A 27,599-nucleotide genomic window follows, 5' to 3' on the forward strand; every position below is an offset into this window, starting at 1 on the left:
TCTTATAAGGTAGAACATAATTTTACCTCTTCGTAGGCTCAAACGGTACATTAATCCGACACTCGGAACTCAAGATATGAATTTTCCAATCATTACCCGAAAAGGCAACACCGACGCCATGTAGCGACACTCTAAACGATGTCTCCAAAACTCCTCAAATGGTATATTCAATTCTTAAAATTACTTCTCAACAAACCCTCTAATTATTCCTTCAATCCGTTCAACACTGACATCTCGTGCAACACCAATAAACAAGTCTAGTTCTAAGAACAAGAGTAACCGTAACTTCACCTCTTTCCAACGTCATCCTGTCACAATTAATTATGTTACAACTGCTGCAACTATTTTTATAACAAAGTTCATCTTGTTAGCTTTCCGACGCTTCAAACGGAACTCAAATCGGATGTTCAAAACTCCAGTTATGAATTTTCGAAGTTCTGCAGCTATTCAGCAATTTTCCTGCGTTTTGCTTACGAAAATTTCACCCCAAAACTCATTCTCTTCAACTCGATCACATTCCAAACAGCTCCTTATCATATCTCTTCACTTCCAAACATTCTTATAACTTGAGCAACACATCCCATCGCCGAAGTGCGATTTCTGAAACATTACGACATCAATCCTCTTTGCAAACTTGCAGCTGAACCCCTTCGGAGACGTAAGGCTACTCAACTGACAACTTCGCAGCACACCAGCAGAGCTGATACATTGCAACTTTCTAATTTTCCTCTCCTACAAATAATCATCAATTGCATATAATCATTCTCCTTCAAGATGCTCCAACTTAATTACCAGCCAAGTCTTAATTCCAAGTCACCTTCAATTCGGGAAACAACAACTCCAACAACGCTCGCACTGTTGCCAACAACAGCCTACTGAATCAATCGTCTTACAACTGAAACATAACCGAGAAGCGAAGCTTCTCCCCCACTTGTTTCAAACCAACTTCCGCAACAAACAACCAAGTACCGACAGTGATTCACTCACATGTCGCGTACCAAGGGATAATACACCGACAGTATTCAACTGTCGTGCAACTCAACTGACTCGACAATTGGTCGGACGGACCGACCTGCTCTGATACCACTATTGTAACACCCTTCTAAAACCCCACAGAATAATAAATAAAATTCAGAGTATAACATGAAAAGGGTATTACAACTTCAAAATATTTAAAACATTAAGCCATGTCATGCCTTATGAGGAACTTCAAAACACATTATTCAGTAATCATGTTAACACAGCGGAAAATACTTCAAAACTGAATAACATAAAACATCGGTATTCAACATCAAGAATTTACCGATTTAAAACAAACAAAACATCATTCTAACATAAGAAATAATCCCTCAAACAATACTAAAATAAACGTCCCCCAGTGTTACAAGACCAGAGCATGACCCGACACAACCGACTAAAAGAAGTAACTCTACGAGTTATCCTCACCAAGCACAAGCCGCTACTCCTTAATCTGAAAAATGTCAACAGTAAGGGTGAGACATATCACAATTAAACTATATTATAAGTTCATAACGACAAAACATCATAAGCAGATTATTCGCCCAACTGCAACATATTTAGATTATTATTAGATTATCCATCAATAGTTACGAAAAATACAACCGATTACATCACCATAACATAACACTGGAAATCTTCCAATCATGTTATAACAACACAAATACACATGCAACGACTTTATGCATACAATTATTATTCACCCGATCATCATATGTATTTCAGATACACAACAGTTAATCAAACACACAACCATTCATATCAAACACATATAAATTATAACATTGGACAACTTCCATTCATGTTATAATTATACACAACAACCTAATGCAATGCAACTAAATGCATGTGGTACCAAACATGGGATAACCCATCTCACCGATCCACCACCATAAAGATTCGGCTACTTCTCTCACTAATTCCACACAATGGGAATTAGCTACCGCTGTCCCACCACCATAAGGGATACAGCCCACAACATGATTATGAAATACATGCATCAACCATAACATGCACATCATCAACATCCACCAACGATTCATAATCATTCATCCATAACACACAAAGCATACTCATATCCCAATCATTGGATATTCACCACAACATAATACATTTAACACAGAAACATATTATCACCACAGCAATCACATAGCCTCTATCAATCACAGATGACATATTGCATACAAGACAATCAATGTCATCCTCAACAACCACCAAAAACAACATCTACATTTTATAACTTAAGCCTCATGTATACATACAATTACCAAAAACATATGCAATTAAGAATTATCTATGCGATTCTGATATTTACGCACATCACCATAATTTAACATATTGAATTATCCACCATTTGTACAATATGCATTTATCACATAATAATCACAACAATGCATAGAATTTACCATTCATCAATTCCATGTATCACAATTAGCACATAGTCCACAACACCAATACATATTGTTCTTAAATAACATTATTCCATGACATACACATATACAATTACATGTCATTTTCACAACCACATAATAATTAAATCATCTAGTGCTAATCAATTTACTTTCATCAAAAAGAGCATTTTGTTAGCTTCGTAACGCTTCGAACGGCACCTAAAACGGACTTACGGATCAACAGTTATGAATTTTTAAAGTTTTGAGAAAAATGCCAACACAGCGATGTAACGGGTTACATCATTCATGTAACCGGTTACATCAGTTCCAGTAGTGAAAATACCCCATTTTTCTTCGATGTAATCGGTTACCTCAACCATGTAACCGGTTACATCACCCCAAAATTCCCAAAACGTTGCGTTTTTCATCATTTTTCACATAGGTAACCGGTTACCTCAACCATGTAACCGGTTACATCACTGAAGAAGTGTTAAAATCTATATTTTTCTTCTGTTACGGGATTCATCCTTCAAACCCCCAAAAACCCATCTTTTACACACAAGAAAATCATTATAAGTCCTAATTCTTCAAGTTCAATACCAGCATTATATAATTACTTAAATACACACATCAATCCTATCCATTGTACATAAATCATACATCATTCACGTCATCACAAACACATCCAATTTGCCCTATAGATTCCAAAACCCCAAAATCTAACACACATCCAATTGAGATACAAAACCTACATAATCAATCCTATCATCATTAAACTGATAATATAGGCTAAATGGATTAGTCACCCCTTACCTTAGCCAAGAACCTTGAATTCTTCTCTTCCTCCTCTTCTCCCCTTTCACGTTCCTTCTCTTTTCCTCTTTTGCTTCTCCTTTTTTCCTTATTTTCACAATTTCTCTATTTTATAAAAAAATAGGATAATTAGTTAGTAAGGCCTCTCCATTGGCACCTCCCCTTTTACTAACTACGTCACGGCCCAATAACAATAATTCCCATAATTCTTCCAAAAATTCAATTTTTAATTACTAAATAACTAAATAATTTCCAAATAATTAATTTAACTTAATTAAATTAATTTATGAAATTACGGGGTGTTACAAGTGTAAAGAAGGAGAAAACTATAGATTGACTACTTCAAGGAGGCATGATTTGTACAAAAGATCAGGTACTCAACATGGTTGGCCAACATGGAGATGACGCTGATGTTAAAGACCCCTAGTTGAAGGAAATTGTGCTGATGACCTAAGAGAAATTCTCACATTTGTAAGAAGATACAATATGCTCTTAAACCCAAACAAGTGCCTTTTTGGAGTACAAATTGGTACGTTATTAGGGAACATGCTTACTAGGAGGGGAATCGAGGCGAACCCAAATAAATTCCAAGCGATCATCAATATGAGGAGTCTAACTTCCATAAAAGAGTTTCAACAAGTAACTAGGTGAATCTTCACATTATTGCGGTTCTTCTCGTGTTCGGTTGACAAGTCTATTCATTTATTTTACAACAGTAAGAAAATTGAAGAGATTCCAATGGACTGGAATGCGAAAAGGCGTTTTAGGAGCTAAAGTATTTCCTAGCGGCCTCACATGTGTAGACTTTCCCCAAGAAGGAAATTCCCTTCTATTTGTACATGTTAGCCATTGATACCACAATAAGATCAACCCTGGCTCAAGAGGAAAACATATGAGAGAAGCTAATTTACCTCATTAACAAGGTCCTTAAGGGGGGTTGGGCTACATTATCAGAAGATAGAGCGACTCGCCTAGGCGGTCATTATAAAGAATAAGAAATTATAACCTTACTTCTAGAGGCGTCACATCATAATATAACCCATCCATTCCATTCGTCAAATATTGAAGAAACAGAAGCTGACAGGTAGGATGGTATCATGACCCGCCCAACTCTTTGAATATTACATAACTTTTGTACCAAAGCAACACCAAGTCCCATGCCCTACTTGATTTCATGGTAGAATTCATCCCACTAGTGGAAGATGAGGTCTTCTACCAAATGATATTGCATTCAATAACTTCATCCATATCCCCTCCGAGATGTTGCATTTAATAACTTCATCTTGACCCTTCTACCAATGGAGATTGAACCGTTCTTGCTGGCCCCGAGCTAGGTCAAGTTTCTATAGTAGGGTGGACTACTTACCTAAATGGGTAGAGGTAGAGACAATAGAAAAAATAACATTAGAACGAGTACGACGTTTTTATTGGAGGAACACTATTTGCATGTTCGACTTACCAAGGACTATTCTCTCTAACAATGTGACACAACTCACCAACTCATTTACGGTCGATTTTTGTCAACAACTAGGAATATAGACAAAGTTTATTTTGGTCTAGCACCCTTAGACGAATGGTCAGGAGGAATCATCCAACAAAATCATACCCTCCGAGATGAGAAATAAGCACGGGGATGCAAAGGAACTCTGGGTCGAGCTTCTTCACAAAATATTATGGTCATATCACATAATCCTACATTCATCAACCAACGAGACCTTTTTCATAATGGTGTATGGTTCAAATACAATGCTCCCAGTTGAAATTAACACGTCCACATGGCGACGAGATCACTCTAAGTTTAATGACAAAAGAAATTGGCCAAGTTAAGAAGTTTTCATCAACCTGATAGAATATGTCAGAGAAATGGCTCAGATTCAGGGAATTGTGGCAATGCAAAGAGCGTGAAGAAGATATAATTCCAAGGTGAAACCTTGAATAATGGAAGAAGGTGACCTGATATTAAAATAGGTAGGGGTGCCGATCATGAAGGGAAAGGTGCTCCCTAACTAGGAGAGACCTTTCCGAGTATGACAAAAACTATCCCAAAGCATACAACTTAGTCTATGTTTGGATATATTAAAATGAACAGAGCAGAATGGAGTAGAGCGGAACATAGCGAAACAAAATGGAATATATATGTCATTCTATTGTTTGGGTATTTCATGACGAAATAGAAATATTTTGTCATTTCGCCCAAATCAAAGGGTATAATAAAATGATGGAAAGTGAAGAAAAGAGATAGAAATATATTCCATCCGGTTCTGCTCATTCTATTATTTTTTAATCAATCCAAAAAGTAAAACATAAATTTATACTATTTCATTCAATTCCATTCCAATCACTTCATCAATTCAATTACACCCTTAGAGCGTGTTTGGATGAGGTAATTGAAAATTTTAAAGGAATTTAAAATTCAAAGCAATTTAAATGATTCAATTGAAAACCATTCATTTTAAAATTATTTTGTTTGGATGAAGTATTAAGAAAATTCATTGTTAGAATTTTGGGGTCATTTTTTTATAAAATTCAAATATTTTGGACCAAATAAAAAAATTGAAAAGTAGGGACCAATGTGCAATTTTTAAAAATTTGAAGGACCAGTAAAATTTTAAAATTATTAAGGACCAATTTACAATTTTTTGAAAATTTTTGAGGTCAAATTTGTAATTTTGGAAAATATGAGGACCAATTTGCAAAATTTGAAGAAATAATAATAACAAATACATTATATGTCGTATGAGAGGAATTTCAAATTCTTTAGTTTTTGGTGTCATTTCAAAATAATTAAATTTAACTTAGATAAAATACTCCATAAATTTTCATCATTTTAACAATTTTTCATTTTTGTATCCAAACAAATTTTGTGCAAATCATTTTAAATTCCCTCAAAATATTACATTACCTCATTAAAATGTTTTAAATGTTTTAAATTACCTCATTTTAAATTCCCTCAAAATATTACATTACACAAATTTTGTGCAAATCAATTTAAAATGTTTTAAATTCCCTCAAAATATTACATTACCTCATTACAATTTTTCATGTTTTATCCATTTTAAATTCCCTCAAAATATTACATTACCTCATTAAAATATTACATTTTAAATTCCCTCAAATCATTTTAGAAGGAGAATAGAATTCTAGAACCTGGAATACTGTATCATATATAAAACTCATTAAAAAAAATTCTATCCCCTCCCTATTGCATAAAGTTTATAATTGGTCTGAATAATTGTATTAAGAGGCAAAGAAAAAATTACAAAAGTCTTATAATTAGTTGGTGTATATAAAAACGTTATACACCAATAATCTCATATTAATTGCATCATTTTTTTTTTCTTCCTCTTGTCTTGACATAAAATCATAAGTTAAAACTTAGTCTGTAATTCTTGTTTACCCAATCAAAAGTCAGTGCCAGGTAAAGTAGAAGCCTTTGTCACTTCATCTTCGCCGCCGGCTAACAAAGATTCAGTCACAGTCCAAAATGACAGAAGATCGGAAATCGCCGAAACTTCCGGTAGAAGGAAAACGCAACATCCTCATCACCAGCGCTTTGCCCTACGTCAACAACGTCCCTCATCTCGGCAACATCATTGGATGTCAGTAACTTCCCATTGATTCATTTGCATATCACAATTCGATTCAAATTCGTTCGTTCATTTCTCCGATTGAAACAATTTGTTCATTTCTCGTTTGATTTTGACCAGGCGTGTTGAGTGCCGATGTGTTTGCTCGTTACTGCCGGCTTAGGGGTTACAATGTTATTTACATGTGTGGTACTGATGAGTATGGGACTGCCACTGAAACTAAAGCCTTGGAAGAGAATTGTTCTCCCAAAGAAATTTGTGACAAGTATAATTTCATTTTTTTACTCTTGAGTTTTCTTGTTTCGATTATAATTTTATCTATCTTGCATATGTTTCCTTGCTTATTGTAAATTTCAAGTTATATCTTGTTCACCATTTGGGTCTCTTTGGATAAACAACTTAATAAGAAATTATAGTGGAAGTGTGTAAGTGCTTATGTATAAGCCGTTGACCTTGTTTAGCAAGACCAGTGTTTGAGCTTATATTATATCATATAGCTAGAAATGACAATAATAGAGAGTGTTGGGGGTAATACCATTAGTAAATAAAGATGGTGGAAAATAGACTTAGGTGGTTTGGTCATGTAGAGAAAAGGATGGTAGATTCTGTGGTATGGAGATGAGTCAAACAACTAGAAGTAGAGGAAGACCTAGAAAAACTATAAGAGAAATTATCAAGAAAAATCTCGAAATTAATGATATGGATATAAGCATGACTCTGAATAGAACATTATGGCAGAAGTTATCCATGTAGCTGACTCCACATAGTGGAATAAGGCTTGGTTATTGTATATCAGATAACTAGCTTATATAACCAAAATAGTCTTGTTTGATAATTGCGGTCCGCCCCTAAGTCACCTAATTGCGGCATTTGACTTGCCTTAATTGCAGCCTCCAACACCTTTATGTGTTGGGTTTATAAGTGGGGGACAATCCTTACCTTATAAGTCGGTTTTGTAGGGATGACTTAGGCCCAACCCAAATTATGAGAGATATCATTTTTTTGTAACAAACTTATAGCGTTTTCTGATATGCTACTTCTTCAAGTAACGTATCATTTTTATCTCAATTTTACGCTTGTTATCTTAATTGGGAGAAAATTAAACATTAATTAAAAATATTTTTTATGCCATTTTATATTACATTATCATTCAGTTCAACCTCTGATTTCATCAAACAATACAAATTCAATCAACTAGCTTATCCGCTACTGCTATCAATTTTTTTACCAAACAGGGCCAAAATAATCTCAAACAGTTTTCATGGAAATAAGCTGAAAATTAGTTATGATCACATATCATCATAAGTTATTTGTATATATGTTTTTCCAAACAGTTTAATGAATGTTTATGTTGGTAACTAAACTCAAATAAACCAATCCAATCCAATCCAACCGTACCTTTATTTATCTTCCGGTGTTTAATGGCTCAGAGTATAGTCATTGTTGCTTCACATCACTAGCCCCTAATCATTGGCAATATTGTCTCAAGGGATTGCGAGTCTATATTTCATTATGTGGCTTTAACATTGATGTGGATTAGATTTATTAATATTAGATATTTCTGTACTTTTAATTGTGTTTTTGATCCAAGGATTTTACACTTATGTGTCCTTTGGTAACTCTTCTGTGCTTAGATATCATGCTATTCATAAGGAGGTCTACGACTGGTTCAATATAAGTTTTGATAAATTTGGGCGAACCTCATCTCCTGAGCAAACTGAAGCTTGCCAGTCGATTTTCAAAAAGATATTTGATAACAAATGGCTGTCCGAAAGAACAGTGGAGCAGGTGTTCAGTTGTCTTTTTGTTTCTTTGATTGAAGTCTATTTGTTTTATTTATTGTTAGCATCATTTCTCTCTCCCTTTTAGATGAAAATTGAAAAGTTGTTCCCCGAGTCCAGTTTTTTGTAAGGGTCTTTATTATGCGTTACTCAAACACCTATCAAATTTCAGCTTTACTGCGATACATGCGAAAGGTTCTTAGCTGACAGGCTAGTGGAAGGTACCTGCCCAACTCCAGGCTGCGAGTATGATTCTGCTCGAGGAGACCAATGTGACAAATGTGGAAAGCTTCTGAACCCTACAGAGTTGAAGAATCCCAGGTGCAAGGTAGTAAACCCCTCCCTAAATTTTGACTCAATGTTTTGCTAGTTAATTAACTAATTATATCTTTTCCATTCGTGGAATCATTTCTGTGCTGTATGTTTGATTTTTCGTGGATGATCTCAGGGTATTGCAATTTTTTTTAGCTTTAATTTTCATTGCACTCTATGTTCCTTGCAGTTTTGTTTTACCTTTTCATTGGGTATCATTCTCTTGCTCTTCTTTTTGATACTGTGTTTAAATCACAGTTTTTGAAGTACTCATGTTTATTTAGTTGTTTGGGAGTTTAAACAAGGATTTTAATATGAGATCATTTGGCATCTGTTACAGGTTTGTAAAAGTAGTCCCCGCCTTCGTGATACAGACCACCTATTTCTTGAGCTCCCTCTGCTGAAAGATAAGTTGGAACAATACATCAACAAGATGTCCGTGGACGGATCATGGAGTCAGAATGCTATTCAAATAACAAATGCATGGCTCAGAAATGGATTAGAGCGACGTTGTATTACCCGAGATCTGAAGTGGGGGGTTCCTGTTCCACATGAAAAATACAGTAACAAGGTTAGCTTTTCCATTGGGTCTTTCAAAATGTAAATTGTTTTCTCATTCAATAATTTTATAAATTATTTTCTTTAAATGGGAAGGTTTTCTATGTTTGGTTTGATGCACCTATTGGATATATATCAATCACGGCATGCTACACACCTGAGTGGGAGAAATGGTGGAAAAACCCAGAGAATGTGGAGTTGTTTCAGTTTATGGGAAAGGACAATGTGCCATTCCACACTGTAAGTTATCATCTTTATGCAATTTGAGAACTTCATAGTTATCATGTGCAGTGTTGTCAAATAGTGGCATTATAGCTTGGTGGATTTTGATGAAAATTGCTCTTGCCACTTATGAAAATATCATTCTGCTTGTTTTGCTGTAGTTTTTGTTATGTCAGTACCATTGTGGGTTGTGTGTTTGTGGTAACAAAGTGGACATTATTTCTGCTCAAAACAGCCAAATATTTTGATAACCAACAACTATTTGACTCTTTTCATAAACGTTCAACATCCCACCATTAAATTCAATGTTTCATCTGAGTCAAATTAGAATTGGAATAATTTTTCTTGCACGTCTGGAGTTTATTTAATTGGGAAGCTCTTTCTGCTTGCCACATTGTTGAGTGCTTTTTGGATTAGTTTTTGTGGTAAAGTAGCTTTTTTGTGCAGCTTCATTAGATAGCTTAGAAAAATATATTCCCCCCTAAAAAAGCTTTTCCAAATATGTTAAGTATGCTATAAATCCTGATCAACGCGTGTCCATCCTATGCTCTAACTCTTGCCTCTTAGTACTGAATTTGGCACCTGTTGCTTTGCCCTTTTATATTGCCAATGGATCTCTTCATTGTTTGGAATCTTGGTGTAGCATCTATTTGCTCAATGATGTTTTAAAACAGATGCAACTAGAACTAGCTCTTACCTCTTCAGTGTTTGGAATCTTGGCTGTAGCAGCTATTTGCTCAATGAAGTTTTTTAACAAAAGTGACTTGAACAAGTTTTTCTTTGCTTGATAGACTGGGTTGTCTTATATGGATAATGGGGAAATAGTCATTTGGTTAATGGAATTTATTCTTCAGGTAATTTTTCCATCTACCCTACTCGGAACCGGTGAAAATTGGACTTTAATGAAGACTATTAGTGTTACTGAATACTTGAAGTATGAATCAGGTTAGTAATCTGTTTGGCAATCGGTGAACAATGTATATTGACAGATAGCTGAAGGTTCATTTTGTTTAAGAAAATATTTGATGTTTTAATTTCTTATTTTCGCTATTAATTTCAAAATGACCAACTTATTTTTGTTTTTAGTATTAAAACTATCATCTTGTTTTCACTTTGTTTCCTGTTTCGTAAGACTTGTACAAAAAATAGTGGAAACAGTTATTTTTTCCCACCAATTTCTATACAAATATTGGATAAAAGAAGCAAGGTGAAAGTAAAAGGGGCAGTTTTTTAATAAAAAATGAAAGCAAAACATTTTCTGCAACCAAACATGCCCAACATTGAATAAGTTAGATGTTTGTGATTTGATCATTTTAAGTAACAATTTACTTATGGTTTCTAGGGAAGTTTTCTAAGAGCAATGGCATCGGAGTATTCGGTAACGATGCGAAAGATACTAATATTCCAGTTGAAGTATGGAGATATTACTTGCTCACAAATAGGCCTGAGGTTAATCCATTTCAAGCATATCTTATTTTATACAGATCTTGAAGATAAACAATATTCTTTTTCTCTCCTGTCATTTAGTATATTGAATGTGTTTATGCATTTGTAGGTATCAGATACGGACTTTACATGGCCTGACTTGCAAGCAAAATTAAATAGTGAGTTGCTGAACAATTTAGGAAACTTCATCAACCGAGTTTTGAGTTTCATTGCCAAACCTGAAGGTTGGTTAAGCTCTTTTGTAATTTTTTTCTTGATATCTCTGCTGATTAGTTGCTACAGATATTTAAGAATTTCATACGTGAAAGACTATGATTATGAGTATGTTTCATGGACCTATTGGAAAATGATTGTACTTATCATAGTATTTGGGAAGCCAGAAGATCTAATATCTATTCCTTTCTTCATTGTTGCCACTATTTATTGAAGTTGATTTTTTGCTACTTCTCATTTAAGTTACATATTTTGTCTTGTAAAGGTCAAGGATATAATTCCATTATTCCCACTGTTCCTGATGATGTAAGCGGTGACTCCCATGATCTAACTAAAAAATTGGCCGATAAAGTTTCTGCATATTTGGATCAATACATAGAAGCAATGGAGAAGGTTGATAATTCCCCCTTTCAATTAGCATGATATTTTTGAAATGTTTTTCATAACAAAGCAGAGAAATCTATTTGGTGATGTTAATTTAAAAACAATTTTAATTTTTAAAGGTGATAAAACAAAAAAACTTGCTTGCTTGGTAAATTTATTTTGAGAACTTTATGAAATTGGAGAGAGCACCATGCAGTGATAGTGGCGGCGAAGGGTGCCAGATGGCTGAGGCCACGGAGGGTTCCAGGCGACGATGGCAATGGAGGGTGTCAAACTGCAACATGTATAGCAGTGGTGGTTTGCAGTAGCGTAGGATATAAGGCTATAAGAATATTAAAGAGTGTTCTGTTGCACTAACAACGACTAAAGGTGACTGGTGTCGACAGCAGCTGTGGTAGGTGCTGGAGTGGTGGTTTGCAGTAGCGTAGGATATAAGGCTATACGAATATTAGAGGGTGTTCTGTTGCACTAACGACGACTAAAGGTGCCTGGTGTCGGCAGCAGCTGTGGTAGGTGCTGGATGGCAATGGTGGAAAATGTCAGCAGTGACCATGGAGTGTACCAGGTGGCAATGATGGCGGTGGTGGTAAATGGTGTCAGGTGGAGGTGGCAATAACCAAGGAAAAGAAAGAAAATAAAAAACAAAAACAACTCTAGGATCTTATTTATAGATAGAAAACAAGAATAAGTTTTGTGAAAATAAACCACTTGAAATAAGCTTTTTTTTATATATATCATATATGTAAAAAATAAAACAAATTAAAAGTCTTTTTTACTTCTAATCGGCTTATTACCACAATCTGATGATATTTCTTCTATGAAGGTTAAACTAAAGCAAGGATTAAAAATTGCAATGAGCATATCCGGTGAGGGGAATGCATATTTGCAGGTAACTTTGGAATTGCTACATTCTCTATTTCTGTTTCCATCCCAACCCAAATATTCATTCAAACAATTTTGATGTTGATGTTAACTGGCTTGGTAAACTGCTTCTTAAGCTCTTTTGCAATTTACTTTGTAGGAAACTGCATTTTGGCGTCTTTACAAGGAAAACCAACCTCTCTGCTCCCTTGTCATGAAAACTGCTGCTGGGATTGCATATCTTCTTGCTTGTTTACTGGAACCTTTTATGCCATCTTTCACCCTTGAGGTAAAATAACCTATGAAGCATGGACAACTCTTGGGTTAGGCGTGTTGCGGTGTCTGACGCACGTCCTTGTCCGACATTTGTACGGCACATGTTGAAAAACTCACACAGTTGTTGCAAAAATGATTTTTTTTTCTTTGTCGACATTCTTTTAATCGGTGTCCGACATCCATATGATACTCATATGACACGTGTCGTGTCAGGTGTCTGTGTTGGAGTTTGTGCTTCATAGAAAATAACTTCCCTGTACATTTGTGCTCCTCATTTGTTGATATTTTGGTTACTCATTCCAAGTTATTGTTGGTACTTCTCTGTTTTCTCTCTCTGAAGGTATTCAAGCAGCTCAATTTGTCTGTGGAGACTCATCTTTCACTTTCCGATGATAAAGATGTTGATAGAGTAAGAAGACCTTGGGATATCCTAAGTGCTGGTCATAAAATTGGAACACCCAAGCCATTATTCAAGGAGCTGGTATGTGGACTGCTCTCTGAAATTACTATGGATTTAAATTTGCTTTCGTTTTTGAGTCACTGATGTATTCAAAATCCTTGATCAGAAAGATGAAGAACTGGAATTCTACAAGAATAAGTTTGCAGGAAGTCAAGCTGATAGGGTTGTACGCGCAGAGGCTGAAAATGTTGCTGAGCAATTGAAGAAAACAAAAGTTTCAGGTGTTTTACTCCATCCATTTCTAATTAGAATGTTGAATATTGGATGGACAGTATAAACAGATGATGATGTATTATCATATTATTTTCTTAAAAACATGAACTTGAAGAAGAAAAAGCGGAAAAGATATATTATAACTGTAATACTTAGGGTCTGTTTGGTTCAAATGAGGGGGAGGGGAGGGGAGGGGAGGGATTTTAATGGAGGGGAGGGAAGGGGAGGGGAGGGGAGGAGATTTTTTTAATTAGATAGGTGTTTGGTTCAAACGAGGGGAGGGGAGGGGAAGGGAGGGATTTTAATTAAAAATATGTTTGGTTCAGGAGGGGAGGGGAGGGGTTTTATTAATAATTTACATTTTTATCCTTATTATCTTATATAAGTGATACAATATGATATTTAAATGTGAAAAATGTATACATATTTTTTTGTTAGTAAAAATTCTAATATTGAGTGACTAAAAAGTTATAATTTACTACATAATGTTAAAAAATTAATTTCACTTAATTCGAATAAAATATTCAAAAACAAATTAAATTATATGTTTATAACAACTTTTAAATCTTAATGAATTATTCAACACATTATATACATAAAATAATTTATTATTAAATGTAAATGGTTTAAATGTTTTAGTAAAATAAATTAAAAAATTAAAATAAAACATTTAAAATTTGATATAAAAGAAAATATGATATGATACATAAAAAAATTAGAAAAAAAATAAACATAAAAGAGTTATAAAAAAAATAAAAAAAAGTACAATGATTATGATTTATATTAAGAACAAATTTTTTTAAATAATTTGAAGGTGGAGAATAATTATAATAAGTTGATAGAAGCAATCGGAAAAAATCACAGAAGAGAGCAGTAATATAAAAGAAAATAAATAATTTTGAAATATTAAAATAAAACTGAGGATATTATAGTAATTATAATAAATTTTAAAATATCAATGTTCAGATTACCTCCCCTCCCCTCCAAATCCCCCCGATTTGGGGGGACGCAAAAAGTGTGTTTTGGAGGGATTTTGCTCCCCTCCCCTCCCCTCCCCTTCCCTCATAAAATTTGAACCAAACACGTTTAATTATAAATATTCCCTCCCCTCCCCTCCCCTCCATCTACCTCGAACCAAACACACCCTTAAAGAAATCTCTAAACCTCCCAATCCCAAATAAAATGCGACAACCTGCCTGATTCCACAATAAGTAAATGGCTTGAACAGTTGGACCTTTTATAATTCCAACTTCAATACATTTTAACCTCATTGCTTACATATTAAGATATTTAATATTTTATTTAATAATGTTATATGAAAATTAATTTGGATACCTAAGTTTGACAACTTTTTAATTTAGTTAATGCAGTTCACACCCATGGGTTGAATATGTACCACAACTCATTCATCACGGATTTTCAGGTGTTCAAACTCACATGTAGTTGGGACACCTGAAATTGTGGTTAATAAAGTTTGGTTCATTTTTGGAACTGAAATAAAGTTCAGTTGTAGGTTAGAGTAAAAAGTTGGGGAATTTAGGTGTCTCAAATGATGTAGAAATAACAGATTTGTATTTTATTTTTTCAAGAATTCTATAATTGTAATTAATATAGTAATCATTACAGATATATTATGTTTGCTCTAGGTTACATGCTGATTGATTAGTACTTTCAGAATTTATCATTCTTTCAAAGCTCAAAAACCTGGAAAGCATTGATGTTATGTCCCTTTTATTTTGTTATTTCCTAAACTACACTTAAGGTTATTTTTGGTTAATGTAATATGTTGTAGTTATTGCACACCTTGTTATCTTTGTATGTTTGTTGTAAGCTTAACAGCTTCAGACTTGATTATTGCAACAGATGGCAAAGGAAAGAAAAAAGCATCAGGAAAATCATCAAATGAAACCAAAAACAAGGCTGCTGCTGAACAGGATATTACCATCACCAGGCTTGATATTCGGGTTGGTCTCATTAAAAAGGCTGAAAAGCATCCTGATGCAGATTCCTTGTACGTGGAAGAGATTGATGTTGGCGAAGAACAGACAAGAACTGTTGTCAGCGGACTTGTCAAGTATATACCAGTTGAAGAAATGCAGGTTACTGTCTGGATCTGTTATCTATATTCCCTTTAAATGCAAGTTGTGAAGGTACTGTTTTATCTACTGATTAATTAATAACTAATTCTAACAACTTTCTTCAGAACCGAAAGGTCTGTGTACTTTGTAACCTAAAGCCAGCAGCTATGAGGGGCATTAAATCTCAAGCAATGGTTCTTGCTGCTTCCAATGATGATCACACCAAGGTAAGGAAAAACACACAATGCTTTTTCCTGTACAATAGGGGGCGGTTGATCCATTCTAGTGAGCACTTTAAATTACACAATGACTCTGGTAGTAGTGCAGCTAATGTTATTGATTATAAAAATGTATTTCGATCACACGTGTTGGGTGTTTACGATTTTAAAGATGTAGTTTGATTTTGTTTGGAAATATCTTTTTTCTGGTTTTTTTGTTGTTGTGCTTCTGTCGTTTGTAATGCGAGAGTAATAGATATACTAAAATTCTTATTGCTGTGAACCCTCTAGGTTGAATTGGTTGAACCACCCAGTTCTGCTCGTGTTGGAGAAAGAATTACATTCCCCGGACATGAAGGTAACCCCGATGAACTCTTAAACCCGAAGAAGAAAGTTTGGGAGACGTTGCAAGTCGATCTCCACAGTAATGAGGAGCTAGTGGCATGCTACAAAAATATCCCACTTACCACCTCAGCTGGGGTTTGCAAGGTTTCATCAATAAGCCGTGGATCAATAAGGTAGACAAACATCAAGGATTGGAGTTCAGAGAGAAAGCGAAAGACTAAAAGGAAACAGAAAACATTATCTTAGCCCTTATATAATCTTACCAGCAGATTTGGCAGTTTTTCATGGTTCATATTTGCAGAATTTACATTGAGTAATTAACTGCCTATTTTTGATGCACTTTGCCATGTGCCAACTTGTTATTATCATTGATTAGATATTTATTTGATTTCCATATTTTCATTCTTGGATATCTATCTATATTTTTCCTATTTAGGAACAATGAGATGTTGGGATTGCCTTTTACTACTTGATTAAAGTGATTATCTTAAAGACATCTAACCGTCCTACTCTTTAATGCCAATGTTATGGCATGGTGATTGGAAGATCCATATTCTCTACTGTTCAAATTAAATTGCAAGAGGTTTTGCCCATTTCAAAATTTAGTTTTAATTTTATTTTACATCGATATGATTTAGTAGCTTCTACAATAGGAGTTGTTCCAATATTATTGTGTGACCACTCATCTGTATTAATATTTTTATCCTTGCATCAGTGTTTATTTTTGTTGGCTTTTTTAAAGCCAAACATCAATTCTCATAGTATTGCATATCTTGTATTGAGAAAAACAACTCAAGCCTCACATTGTTTAAAAAAATAGAATTTACAGAGTTTATATAGTGACACCCTTACTTTACAAACTTAAGCCTAATTTTGTAAGGATGAATAGTTAATGTGATATTACGAGTTTATTGGTTTGGACACTCACCATTTATATAAGTGCACGTTTATTGGTTTGGACACTCACCATTTATATATGTGCACCAAAATTAATGTTGCTGGTCGTAAAAGGGAGTATTGGGAAAATTAAGTTTCACATATCATCTATTGATTTAGACACTCACCATTTATATATGTGCACCAAATTCAATGTTGTTGGTTATCGTAAGGGGTGTGTTGGAAAAATTAAGTTCCATATATCGATAATTTGGGCTATCCATCGTTTTGAGAAATTAACCTGCTACCCTTACACTTATACCTGACACCCTTTTTTTTGGGTGATTTTACGCATATGTTGATTCCCATGCTTTTGCATCATCAGTACAATTCTGTTTCCAACGGTTAATGATGGGAGTCAATGGACAATCAGGTTTTAATACCTGAATCCAATGATTTTCGTTGACAAAACCAACATCAATGACCGTGTGCGTACATAGGTGGAGCTAAGATAATGGGAAAAATGTGATGTTAAGTCTCATGGAAAGGGAAACAAATACGACATTGTATTTAGAAGCAATAAGGTAACCCATATCAGGAATCGTCATCCATTTTTTCCTATCCTGCATACTCAAGTGTTCTACTCGTAGCACATTTCTAACTGTAGAGACATTGTCATAGAACAATTTGAAAAACAATTCAGAGTGTTGATGAACTTGAGTATCTAGATGTGTTCGTACTAAAGATCAGGACTCTTCGTTCCATCCAAGTAAAGCTGCAATAGCACGAAAACCACAATTTGCATGTTTACCAACATTAATAATGTCATCGATGTATGGATGTAAGAAAACAGGGAACTATGACAAGTAAAGATGTCTCAAAGAGTTGGTGGATGTTTGGCTACCAATAGGCTGTTGACTTGCTGTTGGTTTTATGCATGATCTCTTCGTAGTCTGACTCCCGTGGGAAGCCTGAACAACATTACTCTCTTGACCCTTTCTACTCTCCTTAACTCCCCTCTTTGACTTGTACTTCACTAGTGGTGGACACATTGAAGTTGTGGATGAATATGTTAGATCACAATCTTTTTTTCTTCAAAACCCTTTGACCTACAATACCTAAAGCACTAAATTATCTATTTAACTCTTCACACGCTTCTTCCAAATTCCACTTTCTACTACTCTTACATGACCGAACTCATGATCTGCAATGTGCAATTTCGTCAAGAATACATGAATTGAGTCTAAAGGAACATGGTTGCCTAGAATTTGGAAACCTGCTAGCTGACACGCACACGATAATCCATGTGTTGTTCTAATGAAGTAAACCAATCTCTCTTTGCTTGAACCAACAAATTTGACCCTTTTCTAGTTCCTTTCCAATGAGCTGTAATACATTATCTTGAGACAAAATCGTGCAACCTAGCATAGAATGAAGTGTTCTACCGATGCTCAATATTGACAATGCTTTTTTGAAACGACACTATGATGGAACCAAGCTGCCATTTAAACATGGTATTCACAACATCCCAACTTCACATAAATCACCCCGACTTGTAGTCAACATGTTTTTTTAGTCTTCAATGAGCATACTCCACACTAAGATCCATAAATTGAAAAACATATTTCAATATGTTTTCGAAACATAAACATAAATAATAATAACATCAAATTGTCATGATCCGTGTACTTGTTTGTTGTTGTGTTTCCTAAATGAGTGACTCTGTTAGTCCATGCAGATACAAATCTCTCTTTATAAGGTGTCAACCATGTTTCATTTACATACTTAACAAATAAAGGAATATCAACACAAACATTTTCAAAGTGTTTGAAGTGTACATCAAACTCATTTACAAGCATAATAGAAAATGTTTTCGGTTGCGTTGCTTTGGCATTTTAAACCAGAGTAAAGATACCTTCTTCCTATATCTTATGAAGAAGAGGATCCTGTATTGAATCATAGTCTTCGGCGCCTCACACATTAAAATTTCAACAAGAAGAAACAGACCTAGGAAATTCTACACCCATTCGGATAATAGAAGAGAGAAATGAGCAAAAGGTAGAAATTCCAAAAGTAAAGATGTGGAAAGATTGCTCATGGGGTATGATTAACGCTTTCACCGAGAGGTGGCACCATACCACATGGTGAGATGACGATCACACTCAACGACGTCGCGTGTCTGCTGCATCTTCCGATCAGAGGGAGATTCTTGGATAATTAGAGAATTAGTAAGGAGGAGGCGTTGGATATGTTGGTTGAAATGTTGGGAGTTACCCTTGAGAGTGGTCTGGAAGAAATTGATAAAACCCGAGGTAATCACGTCAGATACAATTATTTGGCTCGGGTGTTGGAGGAGGAGGTACAACGTGCGCGAGAGGCCGATGGTGATTCCGAGCAAGTTACCATGCACAGGAGGTATGCTATGAGAGCATACCTTTCGTATCTTGTTGGCACATAGATTTTTGTGGACACCTGATGCCACTTACATGAATATCATGTACCTCTGTTTTTTGTTGATATTGAGACGGTCCACCAGTGAAACTGGGGGTTGCTTGACTGGTATAGTTGTATATAAAGCTGGATGAAGATAATCGGCAACATGTCACTCATGATGGTATAACTTCTTTTTCTTTGTGGCCTTTGTTAAAAATTTTGATTTGCGAAACTAACTATTTAATTTTTCATTTTCAGGGAAGGATACTACAGCACTTCCCCCGTATCTCAGGTTGGTCACTTACAGATGGTTATACTGAAGATAAGCCGCGTGCATGCGCATACGACCCCCTCCGAGGGAACCAGACGGTAGAGCCATTCGGGTTGTACATTGACCGACTGACACATGAGGATCTACACTTCTGTCTATACGTTGACCACCGTGAGATGATACCATTTGACGATGTGTCGTTATTTACGGGTTGGTTGGCTTGCGGGATTCGTAAGACGGATGCTTATATGCTTGAGCGGGTGATGCGTCAGTTCGGGTTTACCCAGACTATTCCCTGAGATCCTGCTGTCGCTGCTCCTCCAACGGCGAGACGAAGGGATATGGATGAGTAGTGTTTACATCCGACTGGAGCTATGAGTATGATTACATGTTATGGTTTCTCCGGGTGTTCCATCCATACATAATACTCCAGAGGACCCACCGAGGCTAGTTCATTAGGAGATCCTAGATGAGAAGCAGGCTAGGGCCGATCATGCCACTTACGTGTTGCCCAAGTGTCTTCGTATCATTGAGCTTGCACGGGATGGTCTTAACATAGGTTCGTATCTTGATGGATCCGATGCAAGACGTGTCCCGAATGCCATCATGGTGGAGGCTCAGGCGGCCATGCTTTACTGGAGGCAGGGGAGGGACGCCTCGAGGGTGACAGGCCTACTCATCATCCTCCATACCCTCCATACCCAGTAGTTTTTGTTGATTTTTCTGTTATTTGGTTGTATTTTTTTGTTATTCAGTTTGGAAAATATTTTTGTATCGTACTACTATAGCACTATATGTATATTCAGTGGTTCGGGTTCAATAGCTTTTTGTTATTCAGTAATTTATATCTTTTTTCCAATTGTACATGTCTTTGTATTATGTGCGAATATACCGTAAATATATTAAAATGGTTCTGATACTAGTAACAACAGAAATCAGAAATATATTACTGGTTTGAAACCTCAAAAATACCTCCGGTTTTCAATCAATTTTTAAAATAAATGGCGCGCATCGCAAATATACTTTCGATTTTAGAGGGGCATGTTAGGAATTGCAAAGGGTCTTTTTTTAAGCATGGGGAAGAATAAGAATTTCCCTATATTTTTTATTGATTTGGGCATCGTACCATCTCAAAATCCAACCAAACCGACCTGGAAACACCCTAATTTTTACTCTTGAACCTACCCTAACCTACTATTAACATACTCCTTACAATTAACACATATGCATATTTTACCCTGGAGCATTTGGTTACTGCAAAATAATGTCCTGTTTAAAAGTTTATATTTCGGTTGTAATGAGCAGAATATCCCTTATCCTCTCGTTTATTATAATAGTTGCGTGTAAAAAAAATGCACATAACATTTTTATAAAAAAACTAATATTTTCTACTTAAATCTTGCGCAATAATTTGTTTAAAATGGGTATATAGACAAATAAGAAAGATAAAAAAGAAATTGACAGTAACAAGTATATTTCAAAACATTTGTTAAGTGTATCTTTTAGAAACATAAATATTACGGCGGGACAAAGTTACAAATACAAACTTCTCAAAATTATAGAAAAAAAACTTATAATACAATTGCAGTGGCCTATTGAGTTATTAAATATAAAATAAAAAATTCAAAAAAAAAAAGATAAGTTTTATGTGAAAAAACAATTTTTATGGTTTTAAAGTTTTGAATACAAAAATTTCAAGATCTACAAGTATTTTCTCAATTATTTTTAAAATATAAAAAATATTAATATATATATATATATATATATATATATATATATATATATATATATATATATATATATATATATATATATATATATATTACGAGTACATGTTAAGAAATCAATGTAAAAGATTTATCAATATAAGAAAGATATATTTTAAAAGTACACGTCAAAAAAACATGATAAATTTTATGTGAAAAGACAATTTTAAAATTTCAAAATGTTGATTACAAAATTTTCAAGATCTATAAGTAACGTATTGTTTCAAATATTTTAAAAATAATATTAAAAATTAAAATGGTAATATATATATATATATATATATATATATATATATATATATATATATATATATATATATATATATATATATATATATATATATATATATATATATATATATATATATATATATATATATATATATATATATATATACACACACACACACACACACACACACTAAGAGTATACGTTAAGAAATTAATATAAAACATTTATCTTATAAATAGTATATTTTTTTTTAATAATATAATTTTGTTAATAGTAAAGCAGAAATTATATATTAATAATAAATATAAATAAAAAAATACCAACAAATAAAAGGAAAAAGAGAATTAATAGTGTGCAAAGACAAAAACAAAGCTAAAAATCATAACCAAAGCTAAAACTTAAAAAAAAAAAAATCTAAACAGCCAAACTAAAGGAAATAGAACAATCCACAAAATCAATAATCTAAATTATCCTAAAAAAATCAAGCAAAATAAAACTTCAGAGAGACACTAGCTGAAGGAAAGAAAACTCAACCACCTGAAAAAAAACAAAAGGAGGGTGGTTGTCCACCAACACTCCCTTAAATGCCTAATCAAATAAAAGTCTCACTCTCATTCTAATATAGAAACGAAAAAACTCTTGAGCATGGGCATGAGCCCACTTCTACACCAAATTAATAATCGTAAATATCTAATGATTAACCAATCAACTTTCTTGACAAAAATTACTATATTAAATATTTCAAATAGTCCAAAACCATCGAAAATCAGATCGAAATCAAGCCTAAAGAAAGACGTTTACCTTGACCTAGACCTTGAAACGTCTCAAACACCCATAAGATTTAATACGACAGAGGTCTAATATGGTTAAGATTAACGAAAAATGCATCATTTAGAATTTCTTGTTGTCTAATTGGGGGCATAGATGAACGTGTTAGAGAGTATTCATCAGACCTACCTCTGTACCGGTTCTCTAATATATTACCCTAAATAATCAAAATGAATATCAATTTCTATCAACTAGTATCAGAGCAGTTCCGATCTCAAGCAAGAAAATCTGAATAGAGGAAAATGGACATGCCACAATTTGACGACATTGGAGATGCCTATTGGTGGTTGATTTGTATTGAGAATCATTTTAATGTTGTGGGAACACCAAAAACTAGGAAGTTTCGTGATGCAGTGATAGCCTTCAGAAACCATGATCTAAAATGATGGCAGTGGCGGAGTCGACACCATCTACAAGCAAAATAAAAAATGTTTTTCGGTTGTGTTGCTTTGGCATTTTAAGCCAGATTATAATGACCTTCTTCCTATATCTCATGAAGAAGAGGAACCTGTATTGGAATCATAATCTTCGACGCCCCACACATTAAAATTTCAAGAAGAAGAAAAAGACATAGGAAATTCTACACTCATTCAGATAGTGGAAGAGAAAAATTAGTAAAAGGTAGAAATTCCAAAAGTAGAAGATGCGGAAAGATTGCTCCTGAGGTATGATTAACGCTTTCATCGAGAGGTGGCACCATACCACATGGTGAGATGACGATCACACTCAACGACGTCGCGTGTCTGCTGCATCTTCCGATCAGAGGGAGATTCTTGGATAATTAGAGAATTAGTAAGGAGGAGGCGTTGGATCTGTTGGTTGAAATGTTGGGAGTTACCCCTGAGAGTGGTCTGGAAGAGATTGATTAAACCGAGGTAATCACGTCAGGTACAATTATTTGACTCGGGTGTTCGAGGAGGACGTACAACGTGCACAAAAGGCCGATGGTGATTCTGAGCAAGTTACCATGCACATGAGGTATGCTATGATCGCATACCTTTCATATCTTGTTGGCAAATAGACTTTTGTGGACACCAGTGCCACTTACACTAATATCATGTACCTCTGTTTTTTGTTGATATTGAGACGGTCCTCCAGTGGAACTTGGGGGTTGCTTGCCTAGTATACTTGTACACGAAGCTGGATGAAGGGATTAAGTGGAATACGAAGCAGTTAACTGACAACATGTCACTCATGACGGTATAACTTCTTTTTCTTTATGGCCTTTGTTAATTATTTTGATTTGCGAAACTAACTATTTAATTTTTTTTTTATTTTAGGGATGGATCCTATAACACTTCCCCTGTATCTCAGGTTGATCACTTACGAAGGGTTATACTGAAGATAAGCCGCGTGTATGCGCATACGACCCCTCCGAGGGAACCAGACGATAGTGCCATTCTGGTTGCACATTGACCGGCTGACACATGAGGACGTACACTTCTGTTTATACATTGACCACGTGAGACGATACCATTTTACAATGTGTCGTTGTTTACAGGTTGGTTGGCTTGCGGGATTCACAAGACGACTGCTTATATGCTAGAGCGAGTGATGCGTCAGTTTGGGTTTACCCTTACTATTCCCTAGGATCCTGCTGTGTCTGCTCCTCTGACGGTGAGACGAAGGGATATGGATGAGTCGAATCTACATCCGACTGGAGCTACGAGTACAGTTACATGTTATGGTTTCTCTGGGTGTCCCATCCATACATGATACATGATACTCTAGGGGACCCACCGAGGCTAGTTCATTAGGATATCCTAGATGAAAAGCAGGCTAGGGCCGATCATGCCACTTACGTGTTGCCGAAGTGTCTTTGTATCATGGAGCTTGCAAGGGATGGTCTTGACATAGGTTTGTTTCTTGATGGATCCGATGCAAGACGTGTTCCGAATGCCATCATGGCAGAGGCTCAGGCGGCCATGCTTTACAGGAGGGAGGGCAGGGACGCCTCGAGGGTGACAGGCCTACTCATCATCCGCCATACCCTCAATACCCAGTAGTTTTTTTTTATGATTTTTCTGTTATTTGGTTGTACTTTTTTGTTATTCAGTTTGGAAAACATTTTTGTATCTCGTACTACTATAACACTATATGTATATTCAGTGGTTCGGGTTCAATAGCTTTTTGTTATTCAGTAATTTATATCTTTTTTCCAATTGTACATGTATTTGTATTATGTGCGAATCAAACATAAATATATTAAATTGGTTATGATACTGGTAACAGCAGAAACCGGAAATATATTACCGGTTTGAAAGCGCAAAAAAACCTCCGGTTTTCAATCAATTTTTAAAATAAATGGTGCGCATGGAAAATATAATTTTGATTTTAAAGGGTCATTTTAGGAATTGCAAAGGGTCTTTTTTTGGCATGTGGAAGAATAAGAATTTCCCTATATTTTTGATTGATTTGGGCATCGTACCATCTCAAAATCCAACCAAACCGACCCGGGAACACCCTAATTTTTACTCTTGAACCTACCCTAACCTACTATTAACATACTCCTTATAATTAACACATCATATATATTTTACCCTGGAGCATTTGGTTACTGCAAAATAATGTCCTGTTTAAAAGTTTATATTTCGGTTGTAATGAGCGGAATATCCCTTATCCTCTCGTTTACTATAATAGTTGCGTATAAAAAAAATGCACATAACATTTTTATAAAAAAAAACTAATATTTTCTACTTAAATCTTGCGCAATAATTTATTTAAATAAGAAAGATAAAAAAGAAATTGACAGTAACAAGTATATTTCAAAACATTTGTTAAGTGTATCTTTTAGAAACATAAATATTACGGCGGGACAAAGTTACAAATACAAACTTCTCAAAATTATAGAAAAAAAACTTATAATACAATTGCAGTGGCCTATTGAGTTATTAAATATAAAATAAAAAATTAAAAAAAAGGATAAGTTTTATGTGAAAAAGCAATTTTAATGGTTTTAAAGTTTTGAATACAAAAATTTCAAGATCTACAAGTAAGTATTTTCTCATTTACGAGTAGATGTTAAGCAATCAATATAAAAGATTTATCAATATAAGAAAGATATATTTTAAGAGTACACGTCAAAAAAACATAATAAATTTTATGTGAAAAGACAATTTTAAAGTTTTAAAATGTTGAATACAAAATTTTCAAATCTACAAGTAACGCATTGTCTCAAATATTTTAAAAGTAATATTAAAAACTAAAATGGTAATATATATATATATATATATATATATATATATATATATATATATATATATATATATATATATATATATATAAACACACACACACTAAGAGTACACGTTAAGAAATTAATATAAAAGATTTATCTTATAAATAGTACATTATTTTTTAATAGTTTAATTATTTTTAATAGTAAAGTAGAAATTATATATTAATAATAAATATAAATAAAAAATACAAGGTGATTTCTTATCTTCCCAACTTAAAAAGTTGGGTAAAGTTATCTCCTTTGTAAAATGCTTTGAAAACAACAAACATTTGTAGTATTTTAATAAATAATTAAATGTATTAAATGAGATGGAATCATGTGATTGGTTGGAGGTACATTACCCAACTTCTTGTGATGGGTAGAGAAGTTGTCCCCAAAATACAAACAAATAAAAGGAAAAAAGAGAATTAATAGTGTGCAAAAACAAAAACAAAGCTAAAAATCAATAATCTAATCTATCCTTAAAAAATCAAGCAAAATAAAACTTCAGAGAGACACAAGCTGAAGGAAAGAAAACTCAACCACCTGAAAAAAAACAAAAGGAGGGTGGCTGTCCACCAACACTCCCTTAAATGCCTAATCAAATAAAAGTCTCACTCTCATTCTAATAGAGAAACGAAAAAACTCTTGAGCATGGGCATGAACCCACTTCTACACCAAATTAATAATCGTAAATATCTAGTGATTAACCAATCAACTTTCTTGACAAAAATTACTATATTAAATATTTTAAATAGTCCAAAACCACCGAATGTTAGATCGAAATCAAGCCTGAAGAAAGACGTTTACCTTGACCTAGACCTTGAAACGTCTCAAACATCCATAAGATTGAGTACGACAGAGGTCTTATTTGGTTAAAATTAACGAAAAAATGCATCATTTGGAATTTCTTGTTGTCTAATCGGGGGCATCGATGAACGTGTTAGAGAGTATTCATCAGACCTACCTCTGTACCGGTTCTCTAATATATTACCTGTAACACCTCACACATAATTGACTAGTATATTATGCATGAAACGTTAAAACTGATATTGAGTACATACAAATGCTAAATGTATAAGAAGATCTACATTGAATACAACATGGAAAAATTACTAAGAAGAATAATACATGAGTCTTCAATAGATCTTGCACAGCGGAATGTCAAAATCAACGAGGTCTTCGAGCCAACACCACTTTCAAGTCTTCAGTCCAAACCTGCTACTGACCAAACACTACTAAACTGCACCTGAAAAAAATATAAGTTGATTGGGGTGAGATTAATAAATCTCAGTGAGTCCTCCTATCCTATGGGTCCACTCGGTTCTACAGGGTACATGTATCAACAAAACTGAATCCACCATTGATCCGGGGTTTATCCTCACATCCGTTACAAGTATGGAGCAAACACATGAATCGTCCACCATAGGAGTCATTGCATCACAAGTACACAAATAGTACAACAAACACGTATGAAGACCCATACCCATGTACGGGGAATCCAGAAACGCGTTAATGCCTCGACTAGGTTATAAAACACGCCCTCGATGAATCACGCCCATGCCTATTGTCAAGAGACATGTACAAGCACACCACAAGATGATTAGATGGGTTCGACAAGCCTAAATGACCGCGAGATGACCTTAGCCTAACTGGCTTCATTGTCCCATTAACCATCTTCACGCACATGTGTTAACGCTGAGTACAATACGCCATCTTGACACACTGGGTCCATCGGGCGAAAGCCTAGTGATGTAGCCTACATGACACCACTAGGGATGGTTTACCTGTTATGCGTAAG

General features: G+C 34.6%; 1 protein-coding gene across 1 annotated transcript; it reads left to right on the plus strand.

The window, feature by feature from the left end:
* The first annotated feature begins 6,531 nt into the window (after positions 1–6,531).
* LOC131630760 (methionine--tRNA ligase, cytoplasmic-like) lies at positions 6,532–16,671 on the plus strand. Its single transcript, XM_058901508.1, has 17 exons — positions 6,532–6,820; positions 6,929–7,073; positions 8,443–8,596; positions 8,762–8,917; positions 9,242–9,472; positions 9,556–9,699; positions 10,536–10,626; positions 11,024–11,130; positions 11,237–11,351; positions 11,606–11,733; positions 12,548–12,613; positions 12,746–12,874; positions 13,202–13,342; positions 13,428–13,542; positions 15,398–15,633; positions 15,738–15,839; positions 16,122–16,671. The coding sequence occupies exons 1-17, from the start codon at positions 6,706–6,708 to the stop codon at positions 16,350–16,352; spliced, it is 2,406 nt and encodes an 801-aa protein (XP_058757491.1). The 5' UTR covers positions 6,532–6,705; the 3' UTR covers positions 16,353–16,671.
* Positions 16,672–27,599: the final 10,928 nt, after the last annotated feature.

The sequence above is a fragment of the Vicia villosa genome, linkage group LG1, assembly GCF_029867415.1.
Source record: "Vicia villosa cultivar HV-30 ecotype Madison, WI linkage group LG1, Vvil1.0, whole genome shotgun sequence".
Taxonomy (NCBI): Eukaryota; Viridiplantae; Streptophyta; class Magnoliopsida; order Fabales; family Fabaceae; genus Vicia; species Vicia villosa.